We start from the raw sequence: 22,748 nt of genomic DNA, 5'->3' as shown, positions 1-22,748 counted from the left end.
TTCCATGTGGAACCTCTTGTGTATTGCTGCAGAGACTCAGTCCTGCAGGACAAAGCTTAGAAACTGCCTGACTGCAAGTGGAATTCATTCCAGATGACCATTGTCTGGGTTTGGTTTTTTCCTATTAAAAAAACAAAAAGCAAAAAGCTGTGGAATTTTCCCTAAAAATATTGATTTAAAACTTTTCCCATAATTGTTACTAACTACTGTTGAGATGACTGACACAGCTTTTACTTCTTTACTTATTTTAGCTTTTGGTGAGATATGAAAAAATCCCACAACAAAACCACGAAACAAACTTTACTGTTCTGATCAACCTGTTCTGTCCCCCCTCCTTTAGGAGTGAAGTGTTATCGTTAACTTTGCTTTTTTTCCTCCTTCTTCACTTTCCTGTCTCTGCTGTTCTAGTGGATATATGGTCTGTGGGATGCATTATGGGAGAAATGGTTCGCCACAAAATCCTCTTTCCAGGAAGGGACTGTATCCTTGTGTCATTTGCTGCAGCTTCACCTATTATTTATTCCTCTGCTCCACCCCATCCCTTCTACCATATAGTGACTATACCAGGCCTGAAAAGATAAAAGCAAAAAGTTGAATCTGAGAGGGATGAGTAAATGAAAATAACGCACTACTGATAGGTCCAAAATTGAAAAGGAAAAATAGAGGCATAGAATTATTTTAGTCAACTAAGTTATTTTAAAACCTGTAATCAATTTTAGGTAGTCTTTATGTCATACTAATAAGAAATATAGAAAACAAGCATTATTATTGCAAATTGGATGGTGTTACTTATTCTTCAAAGGAAAAAAAAGAAAAAAAAAAGATCTTCATTTGACACATCTGCTTCCTGCAAATCTGTAAGACAGATTTATGATTTTTTGTTTTGGAAATAGTGACTTCATAACATCTGTGATGACATCATAATCTTTTGCTTGCTTGCACATCATGGATTTGAATTAATCTCAATGTTAAATGGGCTCAGAGCTGAGTCAATACAACATATTTTCTTTTGAACAAAATAAATAATTTGACTCACCAAGTTTTAGGCAGCCACTTATCTGCTGTGGTTTCCAAATTGGCCTGAAATCAGATTCTCTGGATTTAAAAAAGATGTTTCCTTTACTTGCATGAGGTCTGTGTCATTAATTTAACTGTATTTCCCTCCCACCTTGTTCTTCTCGTTTGGGTGATATTATTTTTACCACTTCCAAGGTGGTGAAAGCAATATTAGAAAATGAAAACAAAAGAGGAGTTGTCTACTTTGCCTTTGGTGTATCACAGGCTCAGCTAGACAACCTGGCTGTGATGGCTGGGAAGTGTATATAGTGTATATTTGGCCCATTAGAATAAAATGCAGCATGATAACATGTGAGTAAAAAGTAAGCAACACAAAGGCTTATTGTTTTCAGCAGGCTGGCAGAAAGATGCCATAAAAATCTGGCCTTAGCAGATCCTGGCAGTTGGTGTGGAGTAACCCCAGCTTTTACAAACTTGTAGTGGTAGAAATAATTTTTTATGCTGGCTCTTAAGTGATTCCTGTAGTTTTTGTCAGAGTTAGGTCTTGCCTGGCCTATTTTCTCTTTTTCTCTGTCAGCTTTCTCTGAAAACAGAGTCCTTCCTGGCAGCCATGTGAAGATGCAGTTAGACTTTACTACAGGTAGATGGGGAAGCTGCAAGTACCTCTTGTTTGCTGAGGAGCAAACAGCAACATTGTACTGGGTTATATTCTTATAGGAGTATGAACTGTAAATCTACTGGATGCAGAACACAACAAAAAAGTAAGAATGGTGGTTTTTATTATTGATGGATACCTTTGAGATGTCACTCCATAGGTGTTGAGCCTTTCCTGCAACATATGGAGCAGACTGCACACCCACCTGCTGTAACTAAATGTGCTGGTTATAATGTAGTAACACCTCAGAAACACCATCATCACTTTTCCTGGAAATACTGTGCTTTTTTTTTTTTTTTTTTTTTTTTTTTTAAAGTGTATGACATAAAACTAAGCAATAATAAAACACATACTTGAGGTTCAGCTGTAAATATTGAGGATATTTCCATTTGATCTATCAAGGAAGTCTGAGTTTTTAGTGTATAAGCATCTAGAATAAAATAAAAAAACTATTTCCATGTAAAAACATAGCACCATAATTAGTCAGTTGCTCTCCTTTTTCAGCAGCAAATTATATTTAAGATTCATGCTCTTTGCCCATTTCCAGAAAAAAAGAAGTATTACACAATTTAATATATAATGCTATATAATTTAAATAACTTTTTAAAAATCATTCAGACATAAGAATTATTTTGTTTCTATCTGGCTGTCCCAACACTCTGATGACAGTGTCTTATTCAGAGAGAGCAAAAGAATATTTTTAAAAAACATTTCAGTGTCAGTTAAAATGACAATTGAATTTTTAAGCAATGCAGAAAATATTGTGGAAATTGTGGTAGGGTCCTACGTTTTAAATATGCCATACTTTGAAATGTAGTGTATGTTGTCCAAGTCACAACTGATACCACATCTTAGTGGTGGATTTATGCAGGTGAATTGGAAGTTGTTTTTTTTAAAAGAAATTTTTCTTTTTAAAAGAAAAACGTGGAATCTGTACTTTCATTTCTAAGTCAATACTCATTTGTTTACCAGTTTGACCTCATGAATAGGAGTCTTTAGTTTTAGAAAGGCTGCGTTGCCAGTGTTATTTCCCCTCTCTCAGTGGCTGTTGATGAGAAGATCTAGTTTGTCTCCTAGAAATAGGGAAGAGCTCAAGTATGATTTATGATTTATGCAGCTGCAGGTAAATTTCACAAACAACAAATTACAATAAAGCTTTCTTTGGCGTACTTAAGGCCTTCAATCAGTGAGTTTTCTAGTTGAAAGAAGCAAGTTTCTATAGAAAATAAAAGTTTGAGTGCTTTTAGTTATTCAGAAGAAGATTTACTGTGTACACTTGCTATCAATGTAAGAAGCTTACTTTCTTCTAGCCTGGAGTAAGAATATTCCTGAAAGGCACAGTATACATCTAAGAAAAATTTCACAGCTGCTGCAAAGTTTTATGAAAAGAAAAATGTAGAAAAGCTAATCTTAACCGTAGCACTTAGAAGTGACAATTGCATGCAGGTATTTTCTTACACCTTGTTTTGCTTTTTAAAAAAGAAATAAGCCAAACCCAACAATTAGCATTATAATTATTTAAAAGAGACTTTTATGAATGGCTGGCATGGTTTTCCATGTTGGATCAGGTGTTATGCATTAACCTGCTGTTTAAGTGCTACGATGGCATTTGATGTCTGTTTGGATTGTGTTCAGATGGATGATTCCTCTTTGGGTAAATGGTATTTGGGTTTGGACTCAGGATTTTTCTGAGAATATAGCAAGAGTTTGTATTGTGATTTCATGGGGGGAAGTTTGCTCTTGTCTGTCTCAGAGAGTAGTAGCTGTGTAGTAGCTCAGTGTAGCTGTGAAGACAATTTGGCTGTTGCCAGTCTTCTTTTTTAATCCAGATATGTATACTCTCACATTTTGTTGTGGAATTTGCCCTTAGTATAAGAGCCCCATGCTGTCTGTGATCTGTGTTGTGTTTGGAGTGGATCCCAGCTGCTATCATGAAGATGAGCCCTTGCTTGTTTCTCAACACTTAAATATTTTCAGCATGTGTCTGAACATGCAGTTTCCAGAATGGTCAAGTGTTGAGGTATACATATGGGCTACATCTACTGATGCCTCATGAATTTCAGCCAAAGCAGGTTAGTTGCCTTTTCAGTAATCAACTAATCAACTTTTCCTTGATGGCACTTGTACTAATTGGAGCTGAGATTCAAAGGTACAGTTGAGCAGAGAATTGAGAACTTTTAGACAAAACAGATAATACAGAAGTGTATTTTGTCAAGAGTATTTGGTCAGGATCAAAGTAGAGGACTGGAGCACACTCAGAATTCCATATCATTTATGAAGTATGAAAATACATAAGTATACTTAAATGATAAATTGCATATTGCTTATCAAGTATGAAAAACATAGGAGTACTTAAATGATATGCTAATCTGCTTATATTTTAGCAGGAGAGTCTACCTGTGGGATTCCTGCTGGAAGAGGTAAAACAATTGTACCTGAATACTCTTTGAGACCTGAGAAGACACTCTTCCAAGTCAAACTTTAAATTAAGAGAAAAACAGGGTCTGAGGCTGGCAATGGCAGGATCTGCAAAACGTGTTTTAAATGTTACTGTCTCTTAGATGCAGTGGTAGTGTGTTCCACCTTCCTTGGCAAGGTTCTTCATAGGTCTCTTACTGCCATGATGTTCTTATATATTTATATGCAAAATAAAAAAGCAGACAGGGAAGAGCATGAGTCATTCCCTGTTCCTTCACTCATTCTTGAGCTTGCATCTCAGGATTCCCATGACCTTTTCTTAATATACCTGATGTGCCTGTTAATATACTGTGGTATCCTGTCCAGTCCCTCTGCAAGCTCTGCTGTTCTGAAGGGACAATGGAGCAGAAGTTCCCAAGGAAAACAGTAGGTTTTCAGCACTTGTTTGGTACTGTATCTTAAGAGCACAGATTTGGATGTGATTTGTGTTTTTTCCATCTGGGCTGGGCGCTGCAGCTCTGTCTACTGCATATCAGTTTTGTTAATGCCAAATGAAGGTGATCATCAGCTAACCTGAATCCCAGAGAGAGACAGATCCCAGATCCCTGTGTCATAAGGAGGCATGATGCCTATCAGTTTGGAACTTGCAAAAACTTTTTTTTTTAAAAAAGTGAAGAGTTCATACATCGATTTGAATAATCACACTTGTAAATTTGTGACAACTTCCTTTCAGTGCCATCTAGATTCTGTCAGGAGAGCAGCTGTTGCAGCTCCAGTTGCAGGCAGCAAATGAGAAATCATGAATGCAGTATCCAGACATTTTGGAACCCTTTTACTGTTATTGAGAAAGGGTTTTTAATAGCATGTGCAAAGTGATGCTTAAATTAGGAAAGACTTTCTCAAGACGTCTTAATGGACTGAGTTGATATGGTGCTGGGCACTTGTTAAAACATGTTGAAATCCATGCATATAATAAATGCAAGTATGAAGGGAAGGGCTTTAGTCTCTCAGCAAGGTCCTGAGATTGGAATATCACCAAACTGGGAGTTTGCCACAACAGAACTGAGGGAGGAAGGGGTCTGGTGGATTTGGGAGGCTTTTTTTTTCAAGTGTTTGAGACATTCTTTGGCATAGGCACTATGAAGCCTTTGTAGCTGTGCTATCTGGAGCTTGTGGAAAAAAAGCATCTTCACTCATGTGCTGCCAAGAATTATCAAGTATTTTTATAAATGTCCTTTTTTTTTTTATTGCATAGAAATAAAAGATAAACCTGGCAAAATGGTGCCAATACAGACTACTATATTTTTCTTCCTAAAAATTCAAAGAGCAGTGCAAATCTGCAGGAGGTCTCAACAACAGAGATGCAGTTAAAGGGAGGTCCTACCAGCAAGATGTGTTTCGGCTTGAGGCAGGTTTGAAGAGAGAAGATCACTGTCTTGTGTCAGGCACACCTTGACATTTTAGTTGGGAGACAGTCTTATGCGCTAAGTATTTTGGATTACCCATTAACAGGAGCTATTACAAATGGGAATGCTTTGCATTCTCACACCTTGGGCAGAGAGGTGAACTAGGCCATGAGACTGGGAAAGATAGCAAAACTCATTCAGCTGAGCCTGCCTCTGGTCTCCACAGAGGTGGCATGTATTTAATGAATTTTAATTTTAATGTAATGATTTTCATTGAATGCAAACAGGAAATTCACTTCGGGTTTCAGAATGGGTTTAGTAAGGGCAGTTGCAGATTTTCCAGCAGTTGCCATGACAGAGGAATGAGGAAGGCAGTTATGTTGTCTTCAGTATCTGTGACATCCATGCTTTCTCCAGTCATCCAGCTTGGCAGGAACAGCCTGCAGCAGAAACAGGAATTGCATCCACAGCCAAGTTACAAAGCAGGTGTCCATGGAAGGTTAGCTTTCCATATAGAAGCATCTTTGTGTAGTTACACAATTCCTGACCCTTCTGCAGCTTTGGTAAAGGCAATTTAACACCTGGAAGAATGATCAAACATTTATTTGGGTCAGGAAGTATGTTAGACAAAAGCATGAAGAGGAATAGATGCCATTAATTCTTCCATATTGACTCTTCCTTCTCACCATGACTTCTGGTCACTTTCCCTGGGCACTAGCAGCCAGCGCTGACTGCTTATCCAGGACACAGGAAGGTCTGGGGGATGGAGGGCATGCATATGTGGCAACATAGCAACTTCTGTGCAGCCTCCACAAATTCTATTCCACTTCTGTGGAGATTTTGGGGGTTCCTGTGAAGGACAGATTCATTCCCCAAATGTTTTGCAAGATAGCCCTGACTCAGTCACTGTATTTCTTAACTATTTGTCATGGAATCAGAACCAGTAGGTGGCCCAGAGGTTAAGATTTGCTATATGAGTGAAATATTTCCTTTGTTGAGGAAAACACTTGCACATGGCTTGTGGTGGACATTTATTCAAGGTGGCTATGCCAGAATAACATTTGGTGTCCTTGGAAAACTTACTTGTATTTTGAGGTTTATACACACACTCAGGAGTGCACTTCATAATGCTCTGCACAATAATCTGCTTTGTAGAGATTTTGAACAAAGTAAAAAACCCCTACTCTTGAGTAATCCAGGTCATGTATATTCTAATGAGGGGGCTTCCCATTAAGGGCTGCCCAAATCTCAGCAATTTCACTGCAGAGAATCATGAAAAGTTGTAGGCTGAATTTCTTAACGCTGGGTTTCATGTGATCCTAAAACATCAAGGCAAATAGTTGATAAACTGAGGTTTTACCTAGAGCCATGCAGAGGTCTCTGTGGCTATAGGAAAGCCTGCCTGCATTTGATTAAAGCTCAAAGATATTTCATGTATTGAAGCATTGCCATTCTTTGTGAATATCTTGTATTTAAGAAAAAATCTTGAACCAAATGTAAATTATCAGTACATTGGAGCTGAGTGCAAATGTTTGGAGACTGTAGTTTGTTTTCCAGTGCCTGAATGACTGAAATAACTCAGACTACATCCGGATTGATGTTGAACTAAATGAAACTGAGGGCTGAGACTTAGATCTCTGTTACTGCGGTCCCTTATGGAACTTTGCACAAGTTTCAGTACCTTAACTGGGGTTCTGACAGCTCCTGCTGCATATGCTAAAACCCCTAACCTCCAACTAACTATGTTTCTTAAACCCGCAGTGAAACCGTGTATTTTCATTTAACTTATTTCTAATTGGCTCAGGAGAGAAAAAAGGCAGCAGGCAAAAAGGAACAGATTTTTTTTCTCTTCAGCCATCAGTTATATTCAGATGTTCATCTTTGCTTTTTCTGATTTGGAAATTTTCAAAGACCTTAGGAGTAGATGAGATCAATCCTCTCTGCTTTTGCAGAATTTATAGTTTAGTCAGTCACCAGTTCAATTCTCTGTGTGTGCTCTTGAGCACAGCGTGGAGCAGTAATATCAGAAGGCAGCTTCTGAAAATAAAAAAGGAATTAATAACAGATGAACAAACAACTGCTTGCTCTGTCTTTTCCTGATATTTTGCATGCTGTTTAGCTTGTGATGGAAGCAGCAATATTTTCATCTCTAGGTTTTCCTTTTACTTCCAAACACGTAGCATTTTATTTATTTGTTTGTTTTTTTATTGATTTGTAGTGATGCCGCTTTTCATATGCTAAATAAAGCAGTGAGAACCTTAGACCCAGGCATGTAAAGATATCCACAAATAGGACATTTGTCTTCAAAGGCAAGTCCACTTTAATCTGTTGCTCAGTATCAAATTATATGAGTAAATTTAGCCAAGCAGCATGATGCTTTTCATTTTTTCTGTCAGTTTCTGACCCTGAGAGACCGGTCTGTCCATTTTCTTGCTTCCATGCCCTATGCTTATCATAGAGCAAGGACAGCAGAGGTAATGTGGTTTCATGACATTGGTATGGGGGAAAACAGCACTGTAATCCCATTTAAGGTGTTTTATTCTCATTTTATATTCCAGTGTAAATTGTGGTTAGTTTTGTTTCACTCAGCTGAATTGCTCTTCTCTGTACAAAGTAAATAGTCCCCTGACTTGCTCTGAATTTCAATGCAGTAGGAACAGCTTAGTGTTGCTGTGTCTCAGCTGTCCTGTTTAGAGATCACCATTTCCTACCATGGCAAATGTGAATCTTAATAGATTCCCAAGACCCCTATTATGGACTGCTGGCTTCACTAAGATTCAATGGAAGTGAGCCAAAATGCTCTAAAGCAAGCATTATTAGAGTGAAATGATCTCAACAAACTCCATTCATGCCCCTGAATAAGAGGTGGGTACGTCTTCACAAGGGCCCAGGTTCTTTTTGTGGTTTCTGGTAGCTCAGCTTGTGACAATGTGTATGGATCTCTGGTAACTGAAAGGGTAAAGGGGAAGCAGTTTGCATATCCTCCTTGAATACAGAGACCAGCATTCATTTACAATACAAAGTGGTATAAATCTAGGTAATGAATGCAAATGAAAACTTTAAAAAGGCAAAATTAATTGGTGAATTTTAATCCCAAAGTTGCATTATGACATGAGGGCCAGCTGTCGGACTTCCTTGGTTTTCTGTATTTAATAGCATTGCCTTTCATCCATGATGGGGTAAAGAAAATTGTTGGAGTTGATTTTTCACAGACCTGCTGTGTTGTCATGAAACTTTTATGCTCAAGCAGAAAAGCCTCTGCAGGGAGTGAAAGGCAGATCTGTGGCTGTTGTGTGGGCTGCAGGCTCTGGGCTATGGCATGATTGGATAAGTCTTCTCATTTATTTGTCATACTGTTCCTGTTTTCTTGTTTACCTTCATTTCATTTTTGTTTTCAGTTGACATGTGGTCAGTAGGGTGCATCATGGGAGAAATGATTAAAGGTGCTGTGTTGTTTCCTGGCACTGATCGTATCCTTCCTAGCAGCCATTTTGGCCTCAGTGGGTACCACCCCAACCCTTTCTCCTCCAGCACCTTCCCACTGGACTAGTGCTGACATCCACTTGTGCTGCATCTAAAGAGCTGGGTCAAGTCCCACTGCAAAAGTCTTGAAAGTCAAAATGTCAATAAACCCTTGCTGCCTCTCAGTAAAAGTCTTAGGTGAAAACTGCAGCAAGTGTAAGAAAGATAGGAAACAACCTCCTACATGGTTCATCAGAATCACTTTCTGCAGCCAGGGACCACTTGTTCTTAGTTTTGTTGTCATACACATCTCTTCATGGATTGTCAGAGGGAGTTGTTTCATGTCAGGCTTATTAAAGTTCAGATTGTAGAATGGTAAGCACAAGTCACTGTTTACCCCAGGATGTTGTGCATGAGGTTCTGCATTTCAGGAAGAAGGTATGATTAGTTTAGATATGACTTTTAGAAATGCTTCATTATTGTTTGCTCTGCAAGCGGTTGTGAGGTAGGAAGGTAGTAAATGGCTTCAGTTTGGGGATGACTTCTGCTTCCCAAGACTGCAAGTATCACTTTGTAGCCATTTTGTGACTCGAAGGGCTGGAAATTTCCTTGGGAACTGTTGTAGGGGACTTCAGTCTGTCATTTCTTTATTTAAGTACATGTAACTATTATGTGAAAGTGGAATGTATTTTTTACATCAACAAGAACTGATTTACAGATAAATGCATTAAATCAGTGGACAAGAAGACTAAGTATATACATATTTTCCTTAGAGACTCTTTTGCATTTAGTGCTGAGCAGACATAATTCTTACTTTGCTTGATGTTTATTAAAGTTTTGCTATATACTCTGTTATTTATCAGATAGTGAAAGTGGTTTCTTCTTGCGCACAACGAAAACTGAGCTCCCAGCATGCTTGATCTAACCCTGGTGCTTTATGGTTCACAGGATGGCACAAATGAGGAGTGGAGATGACCTTTGGACATTTTCCTTGTAAACTCTATACTTAAACTACAGAGGATTTTCCAGACATTCTTCACTTTTATGTAATTTCCTCTGGATGTGTGTGCATGTTGATCTTAGGTATGTGTGTGTGTACATATATATTCATACTCACTAATTCAGCTTAAGACTTCACTTTTAGGCTCATTCACACTTTAAAGGGTTTAATGCGGATAAAATAATAGCTGAAAATAAAATAAGCGGCTTTGTCTTATCAAGATTCTGATTTATGTTTTGTCCAAAAAGTTGGATGATCATATGCATACTGAAATGAGTGCTAAAACTCCTGTGAGTTTGCATGTGATCTAGAGCTCATCTCATCTGCATACATGAAAGCAAACCTTTCCCTTCTACATGTGCATGTAACTCTTGAGCACCTATTTGTTCTTCATGAAGATTTGGCCCAAGCTGTGCTTGTGAATGAATGTGGAGTGAGAAATTGAAGTGTGAGGGTTAGCATAGTTCAGTCAGAATTGGCTTTATGTTAATAGACTTACATTTGGTAATACATAATTTAAAGAAATCCCCAAGTACAAAAATAACTGAACTGTCCTATGTAGCTATTCAAAATGTTGTTTCTTTGACACAGCTGCATACTTGTTAAAAAGAAATCACACAAAGCCTCTATAATTAAACCATTATGTGCTATTTATTATTGCAGTAATCCTACAGGAGTTGGCATTACCACCTGCTGATTTGTTTGGGATTGTTCTGTAATTGAGTTCATGGTCTTTTTTATTTATAATGCAGTGCTAAATTTGCATGGCATTTTATGTACCACTCTATTTTTCTTATACTATTCCATGAGTGTCTACTCTCTGAGCACAGAATGATGCCATTGCTTTCTTTCAGGGCACTGAGCACCTCTCCACAAAAAGCCACGTATTCTCCAAAACCATCCTCTCCCGCTTCTCTCCTGCTGCTAAGCAGCCACAGGCAGGGCTTTAGTACTTATTCCTGTGCCTGTACTTACTATCTGTGCAGCTGAAATCAGTCAGAAATTTGCAAGGGCAGACCCATCCTACTGAGACTGGTGACCTAGTGGGATCTTCTTCCTTAAATCTGCATAGAAATTGCTTGGTGTTTCAGTAAAAAAGATTATTTCTTCAGATGTGTGATGGAGTTGGGCAGCTGTAAAATTTCATCATCAGGGTCTATAAACTTAAGTAGCTTAAGGGCAGCATACTTAAGGATGTGCTTAAGTATAGAAGGAGCAGGAGTAATTAGAAATCTGTTTCTTTAAGAAAAAAGAAAAAAGGCCTCCTCTGACATAGAATAGGTAAAGGCTGGCAGTGTACCAGAATTGGTTTTCAGTAGTTTTTTCTTCACAGGCGTTGCTTCGTTTCACAAGCATACTGTGATTTGAAAAGTGTTTAATACCAATTTATGTCCATTTTAATGCATAAATAACTGCGAAAAGCAGGTTTGAAACTGAAAGATTGAATATGCATGAGATGTACTGTCAGTCATTATCCATGACTGCAGAACTGCAGACTTTTCCATTTTCCAGTGGTTAAGGAGTAAAGGTTATTCAATATTGATTCTGCTTACAGAGCTACATAGGATGTTCAGCTAATTGTAGCAAAATAGAGCTATCTTGCATAGCAATGGAAAATTCACAAGCAGTAAAACAGTCAATGCCTTAATTAAGTATGGAGTGCTCAGCCAGGCTGCAGCTCTGCTCAACTCCTGTAATCCATTTCAGTTCAGTGAAATAGCTTGGGTAGAAGACAGAACAGAATTGGCCTCTTTTAGGTTTCTGAACTCCAGTTGTGAGTAAATGCTTTGCAGTGTCCCTTGGGTTGTTACTTACCCTTGAAGTTCTTCTATTTCCCATTTTTGGTGTAGGCACATGATCATGATGTGGTTGATTGTGCAGTTGATTGTGAGTTAGAGCTTTTGAGCTTTTCTTTTTTTTTTTTTTTTTTTTGCTTAGTGTTATATGAAACCTCATTTCAAGGTTGACAGCAGTAGTTTTGCTTACAGAGAAACTATTATCATGAAGCTTGGATATATTTTTGCCTCAAGAAAGACAAAAACAGCAACATGATTTCTTGTGATGCCTCAGGAGCAATTTGGAATGCTGACTGTACCTGAGATTTGACTCTTGTTCCTTGTGTTCTTCTCAAAACTTTATGAGAGAGACTATTAATTCTTTCTCACCACTGCATAAGTGAGGTAAAAGAGTTAGTAAGGTGCCTTAGTCTTCAGGTGGTCTGTGAAAGTAGTAGTTTTACATGGATTTTAAATTTTTTTGTTTTAAACTGCTGAATGCATTTTGGGCAGATGTGAGAGAATGTACCTTTACAACCTGGACTTGGGAATGCTCACAGGAAGATGAGTATAGATTTAGTAGAGAGATGGCAGCCTCGTGGGATGTCAGCTTCCCTTAGTATAAATCACAGATAGCCATACAAGCTATCACTTACAGAACATTGTTCCACAACCAAAGTCATATTATGTGTGTCACAAAGATTGGGACATAGGGTTTTTATGCACATTTCTATAGTTCATTTAGAAGGTATTTAATAATGCTCATATTTATGGGCTGTCTGCTAGGTGAGGTACATGATCATTGTGCATTCAGCTGCACATGTTATAAAGACAATAGAATAAAAAATTCTAGAAGCCTGGGAACAGCCTGAGATAGGACAAATAGATGCTGCAGTGGTGAGGAGACATTCACAAGGGAAATGGTAGTGCTTATCCAAGGGCAGGAGTGTCATCCTGTGCTACTATATCTAGCATGGACTAACCACTAACCACTAATTTGCTTGCTTTGCAAAGATGCCCAATGGAATAAAAAGCTGAAAAATATTTTCTTTTGCAGTCTAATTTTTACAAATGCCTCATTCTTCTCAAAGCGTTTACCTTGGCACACAAAATGCTTCAGCTTTGCTGCCTTGTCAGATGCTAGTGTTTTCAATTTATTTTGTGTGGGTTTTGTTGACTGCATTGATATCAGTGTGTAAATTATGGAACTGTGTACAAAAATACGTTCTGACACATTTCCCACAGTGAAGTTGGCTGGTTTGCTTTTTAATAACAGATTTTTTTTTTAAAGGGTACAATTAAAAAAAATTTGGCTGAGCTATCAACTTTTCAGTTGATGCATCAATTTGGTGTTAGGGAAATAGAGAGTGGCTTGTAGTAATTACTCTAATTTTGACAAGCTAGGAGCATCAGAAATTTAAAACCGAAGCAATGCAGTCAGGTTTTGTTGGTAGAATATGCACATTGAAGGAGGAAACTTTCAGAAAGGTAGTTCCTTTCAGATTTTGAGACTGAAAAGAGATAAACCAATCCTGTCTGTTATGAAGAGCACTCAGTGTCCCTTTGTTTTCATTGTGCCTACCTTAGCCAAAGCAAGATTTGATATGTCCTAGTCCTAGGCACTTCCAGAAGCATGTACAAAGAGTCAGTCCAGTGCAGTAAAGCTAGTGTAGATATGCTGCTCAATTGGTGAAGTCCTGTATGCTGGATAGGGAAGCATAATTCCCCACCATCACTACCACCATCCAGTACAATTCCAGAAGCTTTGTTATAAACAGACATTTTGGCAGAAATGTTCTTCACATGGCAGTGCACAGAAATTGGTTAAGGAGGATTTTGGGAGGAGGTTTTTCTAGCACAGCAACACTTTGGAACTGGCTAGAAGAGTGGTGATTAGTTTCTGGCTTCAGGAAAAGAAACAGGAATGATTGTAGGAAGTCACTGCTAAACCTTATACAGCTGAGCTCTAAGAAGTTTCTGATTACTGGAGAATGAACTGGCTTAACTATGCATACATAACAGTATGTTGTTATGTGTATTGCAATAGAACTAAAACACCCCACTGTAATCAGTATCTCCTGCAAAACCTTGCTGTTGAATATAAGAAAATACAATCCCTCACTCAAAAAAGAAGTATGATTTACATAGACATGTGAAAAATAAAAAGAAAAATTACTGTCTTTTCAGATTACTTAGCTTAAGTATAAAAACAATAACTTCTCTAAATTTCTTTTTTAAGTCACAAGCTATTAGATTTCTACAACTACGGAAATGCATTTAATATTTTCTGATTGAGACATAAAAGAACCATAAGTTTTCCCATTTATTTCCTGAGCTGTTTGAATATTTGCAGAAATATAATTTAACTGAAGTCTACAGGACAACTGAAGGAAGAAAATGGTGATCCTCAATTCACACTTCTAAAATGCTAAACACAGTGGATCAATGGGAACAGAAAAAACCCTAATGATAAACTTTTAGCCTATACCTCTAAATACATGACTTAGCTGTGAAATCTTATTTTTCCAATAGAAATACTTTATTCTGCATTCAAACTATTATTTTTCCCATTAAAAATGTTGTGCATTTGCTTCAGAAAAATAGGTCTCTTAATCAGCAGTTCAGGTTCTGTTTATTTTCCAAGTAATTAACCAAGTGTTTAGGAAGCAAAGGAGAGCAATCCTTAAGACAATATTAGAGTACAAAGAGAAAAATCAGCCTGAGGCCTCTCTCAAAGATATGTATTCATTCAGAAGATACACATTTTAGATCTGTTCTCTTAAATAAATGTCTGGTATACTTTGGCCATTTTAATGTTAGTGAAAATGCTGCACTGTTAGTGCCAGGGACAAACTAATAAATCCAGGGTAGATCCTTTCTTCTCTCTTGGGTCATACAGATGCTACTGTGTATAGCTGACAAATTTTTCTTCCTTTTTGGACAGGAGGACAGCTGAGGTGGTCCAAATAGCTTTAAAAAAGACATTTCATTATACACCAGAGTTTTGGGGTGTAATTCTTTTGAATTTCCAGACTGTCCAACTTTTGCTTAACGTTGCTTAAAAACAGAGTCTTCTTCACAGGCTGGAGAATTGGGCAGGGAGAAACTGCATGAGGTTCAACAAGGTTGAATGCACCTAGGGAGGAACAACCTCATACACTAGGTTAGAAGCTGACCTGCTAGAAAGCAGCTCTGTGGAAAAGGATCTGTGAGTCCTGGTGGACAGCAGGATGACCACGAGCCATCATTGTGCCCTTGTGGCCAAGAAGGCCAATGGCATCCTGGGGTGCAAAAAGAAGAGTGTGGCAAGCATGGCAAGGGAGGTTCTTCTCCCCCTCTACTCTGCCCTGGTGAGGCCCCATCTGGAGTAGTGCTTTCAGTCCTGGGCTCCCCAGTTTATGAAGGAGAAGGAACTACTGGAGACAGTCCAGCCCAGAGCCACCAAGATGATCAGAGGACTGGAGCACCTACCATATGAGGAAAGGCTGAGGAAGCTGGATCTGTTCAGCCAGGAGAAGAGAAGGCTGAGGGGCACTCTCACAAATGCCTACAGATATCTAAAGGGTGGGTGTCAGGAGGATGGGACCAGACTCTTCAGTGGGGTCCAGTGACAAGAGAAGGGGTGGTGGTTACAAAGGGGAACCCAGGAGGTTCAACCAAAATGTAAGGAGAAACATCTTTACTGTAAGAGTAAGGGAGAACTGGAGCAGGCTGCCCAGAGAGGTGGTGAAGTCTCCATCTCTGGAGACATTCAAAACCTGCCTGAATGTGCAGACTACTCTAGGTGAACCTGCTCTGGCAGGGGAGTTGGACTAGGTGATTCCAGAGGTCCACCTAATGTTCCGTGACTCAGTGATTCTGTTAGAGGGTTTTTCAAGTTTTTTTTCACTCAAATACAGATAAATCTATTTTGGCCTGAGAAATCTGTCACAGCTATGATAACTGGTAGTACAATTCTTTTCAATTGGTGTGCAGATAAGGTCTGTATTTGATTTACATTAGCACTGGTCTATAGTAATGGTTTTTTTCTTGCAGAATTGCTTAAATCAGTTCTGTCAACTAGATTAAGCTGCTTCTCTTTGCTTCAAGAAGTAGCCTTCAGAATTCTTTCAAAACTCTTTTTTTAAATCTTGCACCATGAGGGGTACAACTTCGTATCATCTGTTACATGATAGATCCATTACAACCAGTGACTCTATAAAATACCACAATGAAATGGAGCCAGACTGGTATTGCACAAGGATATTATTACATTCTTGCATGTTTTAATTTATTGGGCCTCGGAACATAATCCGTGGTGGTAAGACTGGTTGGTGGAGAAACAATACTAGAGAGAAAAATGTGTGTGTCCCTCTGACTGAAAACTGGTCAGTCTCCACCTGCTCTTGCTGGCCATACTTTTGCTATTGCTGTTATCAGAACTAAATTTCATCCGAGGGTTTTGACAGTATTTCAATAATATAACTCAGAAATAATATAGTAAAGAAGCACAACAGTCAATTCAGATTAATCATTTACTCAACACCAGTCCCTGAAGTTGCTGACATGTAAAGCCTGACATTTTTGTCTCTTGATGCAAGCCAGGGTTCCAAAAGCTCTGGTGCTGTCCTCCTGCCAACCAAGGCTAGCCAAGGAGTGGAACATGGTTGCACTGCCATCACCCTTGGACTTGGCTGTCATCTTTGCACTCATGAAGCTTATTCCATCTCTTAAAATCTTCCCCTTGTGGGTGGTAGCCTGCTTACCTTTTATCTCTTAGAGAGATTCTTTCAGCCAGCTTAGAAGAAATGTGTGTAGTGGGCACTGCCCTGTTGTCTGAGGGTTCTCCTTCTCCCCACACCATCACCATTGACACTGATTCCCACTGTGTAGGCCCTATTCTGGGATCTTTTTTTACTTTTTTCCCTTATCACACACATCCAGAGCATCTTACTATATTTTCCCTCTCAGTGTCCAAGTCCCACAGCATTCTGTAATTACCTCCATTAAATGCCTTAGAGATGCTTAATCTGATCTAAGTGTAAGCTTCTGATATCTGCTTCTCTTGCCACAACTAACAGCAACTTCATTTCTGTATTCTCTGTTCTTTTCTAGAAAGCATTTGCACACTCTGTATTTTCAATTTACTCCAAAAGACCTGCTTCTGAAACAGTTCAGTCAGCAGACAATGAAGTGTGTTAACATGAATACAAGTTTAGAATGTCAAAACACTTAATTTTAAATAAGATGTTTAATGAAATATTAATATGATAACAATGAATTATCATATTATTAGTATGATAAAATTAAAAAATATTCTAATTATATTATAATAATTAAATCTTCAAGCTACTCTTTGAGCAGCTATAGTAATGGATAACTTTATTGTTGTTGTAATTCTTTAGTTTCCCATTGAGAAAAGTGTAGAGAAACAAGATAAACCAGGTGCCTCGAGTTGCCAAAGAGTGGGTGTGAGTCCACCTGTGCCTGGTTAGGGCAGGCCCCTATTACCAGGGGGCCAATAAAGGTGGGACACACACCCCCAGAGAGGAAGCTTGCTCAGCTCACTCTTGCGTGAGGTAATGGTGAGGCTAGCAGCTCGTCAAGCCTCAGGAGAAAGAAAGGCTCTTCCTGCTACATAAAAGTATGTTTTTTGTGGACAACATGAGATACATATAACCTATGGTGTGTGTGTGGGGGGGGCTTGATTCACATGAATTTTGATTTTATTTAAAAATGGAAGTTATTCAGAAAAATCTTCACTGCTATTTCTAGCAGCCATTTCCAGTTGAAGTTAAAACTATTCAAAACACAGCTTCAGTATTCTTAAAGCATATGTTTAAATTGCTTTATTTCTTTAAACACTTTTGATCAGTAAAGCTGGAGTTTTATAGTTATTTATTTGAGTTTTGTTCAAATAAAATAGCTCATGTGAACCTAAGTTAAGTCTGTCTTGAATTTTCAAAGTATGTGAAAATACTAAGTTTCCATTTTCCTAAACTAAAACAGTTTTTTTAAATTTTGAAAATTATTTTTCTTGTACTCTTCATTCTGTTGACCTGACTTCTCTCCTAGACTGTGAGGAACTGTCTTTGGTATTTGGGAAATTCCTCCACAATTAAGACACTCATGATAATAACAATGTAGAAGAACAACTAAAAACCCAAACAGCTCTATGCTGATATGTGCTCTGAATGTTTGTTTTTTAAAAGCTTTTTATTTTCAGTATGTTCCTAAAAAAGCTCCCCTCATCATATTTTTTAGCATCAATGTACCTGTGACTGCATGTAGTCTTCCTTTTTTTTCCTAGTGTTATCATCAGATCTGGAGCACTGTGAGTTAGGCACTGGGATGTAGACATGGTACTGATTTTATAGAAATTTGCTTCATAACTTTATAATTTTCAGTAAGGCTTGTTCTGAGCATGGCTGTAAAAGCTACATAAGACCTATCAGATGTTTGATTGCTACCTGAAGAAAACTAAAAAAAAAACCACACACACACACACAAAAAAAAAATTACCAGTACAAATTGCCTGTAATGTAATACAGTTTCTTCAGGTGAAGGTGCTGTTCTTCCCTGCTGCACCCATCTAGCTGAGGTGTCAGAGAGGCAATTACCTGCATGTAAAAAAAAGGGAGTGCAAGTCACTGGACTGCAAGTTAAAAATAAAAATAATAAGTGTTGACCCAAGGAGAGGAAGCTGTGTTTTCCCATGGTAGAATTTAGGATTGCACAATGCCCTCAAATAAGTATAGCTGTGAGAGGGAATTTTGCCCTTTGCACACTGTAGGACCTGGAGGAATAAGGATAAGAAAAGATGGTGACTGCAAAGATGTTATGAAGGGAGTTAAATGCCTCTGAGGATTCCCAGAGAACAGTACACTGGGGCTTGTGTTTTGTTTTCCTTAACTACTGATGTCCAGATATTGATCAGTGGAATAAAGTTATTGAGCAGCTGGGAACACCCTGTCCAGAATTCATGAAGAAACTGCAGCCGACAGTACGGAACTATGTTGAGAACAGACCCAAGTATGCTGGCCTCACTTTCCCCAAACTTTTTCCAGACTCTCTCTTCCCAGCTGACTCGGAACACAACAAACTCAAAGGTATGTCTGACAAAAGGATGTGGTTTGCATGTCAACAGCTACAATGCAATGAAGGTTTTTTCCAATTTTTCTTCTCTCTAGTTCACTCCTTTTTACTGCATTTAGTTACCAAGATGAGTGACTGCATGAGTGTTGTTCAGTTGAGAGGCTTGTTTTGAAAACGGTTTTTGGAGACCCTGGGGCAGCCAAGGGAACATATATTACCACTGCTCTGTTGAGCAGATGCTTGTGGCTTTCTGTGTGTTGTTTCTGTACCATGAAGAACTAAGATGTTCCTTGACTCTCATCTTAAACTTGTAACACAAAGGACCACTGGAATTTCCATTGGAAGATCTCAGTGGTTGCACTGTTTTGGTTTTGGTAAAAAATACCAGTTCAGGCAGACACCTGCTTCATATATTGAAATCTTGATTTATTTAACCAGGGCATTGACCTTCAGTGATGAGTAAAGAGAGGATTTCTCATGGCTCTGGAACCTCTCCAACTTTGTACGGTGTAGCTGCACCACTTGAGTACTTGAGGCCACTTACTATAGTGGCATGTAATGGTTTCAAGTTGTTTGCAGTTTGCCTGTCATTAATTACCCACAATACTCTTTCAATTAACAATTTTATACTCCTAGAACAATAAAGTTCAGAATTTTCTCAGATTTGGAACTAATGAGTAGAATTGACTGTCAAACACTGCCGCTATATTTTGGGTACAGGAAGCACATGAATTTGATCATACTACAGAGATCCAATTTTTAAGAGATACTTAAAGAACAAGAGACATTACATTTAAAAAATTCTGTTTGTGCATCATTGTATCATCTCATGCCCTACCTAAGTATTTCACCATAATATAATGTGAATTGTTTAATTAGATACTCCCCCATACCTGATGAAATACCTAATAATATTTTTGTACTTATATCTCTTTACATTCTTTTTCCTTTGATTTTCTTTTTCACGGGAAATAATTTTGAGAATGGAAGAACTTAGAACACTACATTGACAATGATGCTAGGAATGTATTTTGCCAACCTGATCTAGTGTGTGGTGCTCCTGCCCATGGCAGGGGGGTTGGAACTACATGATCTTAAAGGTCCCTTTCAGCCCCCAAAATTCTGTGATTTTATGTTGTTACCACTTTTTTTTACATGATTTTAGATGGTTATTACATTTATTACAAAATCTAATCAGTACAAATTATTTGGGTAATAGGAAGATGAGTTTGTGGTCTGATAGAAACATTGGGCTATATTATCTTCTATCTTGCTATAAAAAACTCAAGGTAAATGTAAGGCTGTGCATTTTTGTAGTGGAGGATGATGTGTCCCATTAGGTTAGATATTAGAAAGAATTTCTTCACGGAGAGGGTGATTAGGCTATGGAATGGACTGCCCGGAGAGGTGGTAGATTCTCCGTCCCTGGAGACATTTAAAAAAAGACTGGATGTGGCACTCAGTGCCATGGTCTAGCAACTGCTCCGGTGGGTCAAGGGTTGGACTAGATGATCTCTGAGGTCCCTTCCAACCCAGCTAATTCTATGATTCTATGATTCTATGATTAATTTACACTTTGTGATGTCAGACAAGACTTCTTGTGTGGATGTTCTGAGGCACATCCATACCATTGTGTGTTGACCCCTGGCTACAGATTTGATAGTAATGCTTCTAATGGGATCCCCTATAATAAGCCTGCTACCTGTGCCTTATTGAAATATTTAATGCCTCCCACCAGACTTGGTGAAAATCTTCAAAATGTACAGAAGATTTTGGATGTTTTTTTAAGGCACAGTAACAGTACCTCTAAGTTTCAGGCTTTGATTTAGTACTGCCATGATTTGACTTCACTATGTGAACTTTTGTTTTCTGATGCTGGCAATAATACAGATATAAAATACGTATATATAATATCAAGCACATTTTTCTTTGGATATTACTCAGCCCTCTCCCTGCATACAACATGTAACATCTCACTGAAGCTGGGTAAGGGACTTATGGTATGCAGCCCTGATGTTGGCGCCTTCTTAATAAATCCTGCCTGCAATGCTTACTGAAGAACTCTTGCTGTACCAAGCCAAGAAGCAGAAGTACCTTCGATTTCCAAAAGAGATTGTATCAGTGTTATTTTGCTAACCCAGTTGACCCTCCTCTGGAGCCACTGTCTGTGGGTTTTTTTTTACTAATTCTGTGTTTATCTGATTTCCTTGTTCTAGCCAGCCAAGCCAGGGACCTTTTATCAAAGATGCTAGTCATTGATCCTGCCAAGAGAATATCAGTAGATGAAGCATTACAGCATCCATACATTAATGTCTGGTATGACCCAGCAGAAGTGGAGGCGGTAAGTGAGCTTTTACTCCTAACTTCAGGTGCTAAACGCAGATTTCACTCAATTCCTGCTTTACAGCAGTTTGATAACAAGTATGTTATAAAGGAACAATGTTATTATGACTGTTGTGGACTTTGGATTTATGTGAAAAGAAATCTGTAGGGACAGGATATACCTCTGGTAGGTTGACTGGTGAAAGATGGAAGAAGCAAAAAGTACTTCAAGTGTATGAAGCCATTTTCTGTTTTCTCCTAGACAACATGAAAAAGGATTCTAAACATAGTAGCTCACCTGTCTGTTTTTTCCCTAGCTATATAAGTCATTCTGGCAATCCATAAGCACATCAGAGACATAGTACAATATGCATAAGTATAAATTCAGAGATGTTCCCTGTAATACTAATCATGTATGAAAACAGAGCTCAATGTTTGAACTCATTTAAAAATGTAACTTAACCATAGGAAACTAAGTCCCCGAACCCTGCAAAATGAGATCACTCTGTTTAGCCATATAGTCCAATTCAGAACGTGTTCTTGAAATTCAAAAGTAAACCAAGTGCACAAAACCCCATTGAATTTCATGTACATTTTAGTTTCACATCCCCCTTGAAGATCTCATTCCATTGTCAAATGCTTCAGTTGTATTTCCATGCTTTTCTTAACTATGTTTTGTGGAACTACTCTAATGTCAGAACTCGGATTTGGGTCTCTATTTACATCTGCCTTCCCTGTGAATTTGACTGTGGAGAGCCCCTTCTGATGCAAACCAGGAAAGGAATATGGTGCAGTGGATATTTCAATGTAATGATTAGCCCAACTTCCAAATGTACACTCTTAGTTGTATTTCAGATTGAAGTCAAAGTTGAATTTTTATCATAATGAGGTTGCCCTTTTAGAAGGAAAAACTTGTCACACATGCCTAGAATTACAGCTGATATTGAACCCTGTATTACTGTCCTTTTGTGCAGACAGATATCAGAGGTGCTTCTTTGGCTTAAAAGACAGTGTTTCCATCCTCTGAAGTTATTATTTTTACATCTAAGAGTATCCAGGAGCTCCTTGTTCATTCATGCAGGTCTCCTGACACGCCTGCCCTCCTCTTTCTTGGGATATATTGTTCCTGGGCTTGAAGGAAGTGATCCTTGAATATTGACCATCCCTCTTGGGCTCCTCTCCCATCCAGGATTTTATATCATGGTACCCTACCAAACAACTACACAAAGAGGTTGAAATCTGCTCTCCTGAAGCTTTGTTGCCATAAGGATCCTGAATTCCACCATTCTGTGGTCATTGCAGCCAAGGCTGCCCTTAACTTCACTTTTAACTTCACAGTCACCACTGGATGATGGTGGAGAACCTCCAGCCCACATCTCCTGTGCAGCCCTCTGATGAGTTCCCTCCCCCTGGCACCGTTGTCTGGGCTTGATTCCAGATCAAGAAACCTCAGTAAAAGCCCCTTTTTTTCACCAATTTCCTTCCTCAAAGGGGATGTGGCCTGGACTGGAGATGTTCCCTTCCGCAGTGACCATTGGTGACCAGTCATAGTTAAAAAATGAGGTGCAATTGCATGGAGTGATATTTGAACGACATGTAAAAACTAAAAGAAATGTTGT

At 38.5% G+C, this 22,748-nt stretch overlaps 1 protein-coding gene across 3 annotated transcripts in view; it reads left to right on the top strand.

Moving 5' to 3' along the window:
* Positions 1-22,748, top strand: part of MAPK10 (mitogen-activated protein kinase 10) — a 107,076-nt gene that overhangs the window by 69,755 nt on the left and 14,573 nt on the right. The window contains exons 8-12 of one of the 3 annotated variants that reach the window (XM_030450457.1): positions 409-480; positions 18,639-18,821; positions 21,024-21,148; positions 22,468-22,483; positions 22,709-22,743. In XM_030450457.1, the coding sequence (XP_030306317.1) occupies positions 409-480; positions 18,639-18,821; positions 21,024-21,148; positions 22,468-22,483; positions 22,709-22,743 (431 nt within the window). Of the gene's footprint in view, positions 1-408; positions 481-8,894; positions 8,967-18,638; positions 18,822-21,023; positions 21,149-22,467; positions 22,484-22,708; positions 22,744-22,748 lie in introns of all 3 variants that reach the window. The other 2 variants (XM_030450458.1, XM_030450459.1) reach the window with 2 other exon arrangements.

The sequence above is a fragment of the Calypte anna genome, chromosome 4B (assembly GCF_003957555.1).
Source record: "Calypte anna isolate BGI_N300 chromosome 4B, bCalAnn1_v1.p, whole genome shotgun sequence".
Taxonomy (NCBI): Eukaryota; Metazoa; Chordata; class Aves; order Apodiformes; family Trochilidae; genus Calypte; species Calypte anna.
The sequence above is the reverse complement of the archived record's forward strand: the minus strand, read 5'-3'. Positions and strand labels throughout refer to the sequence as shown.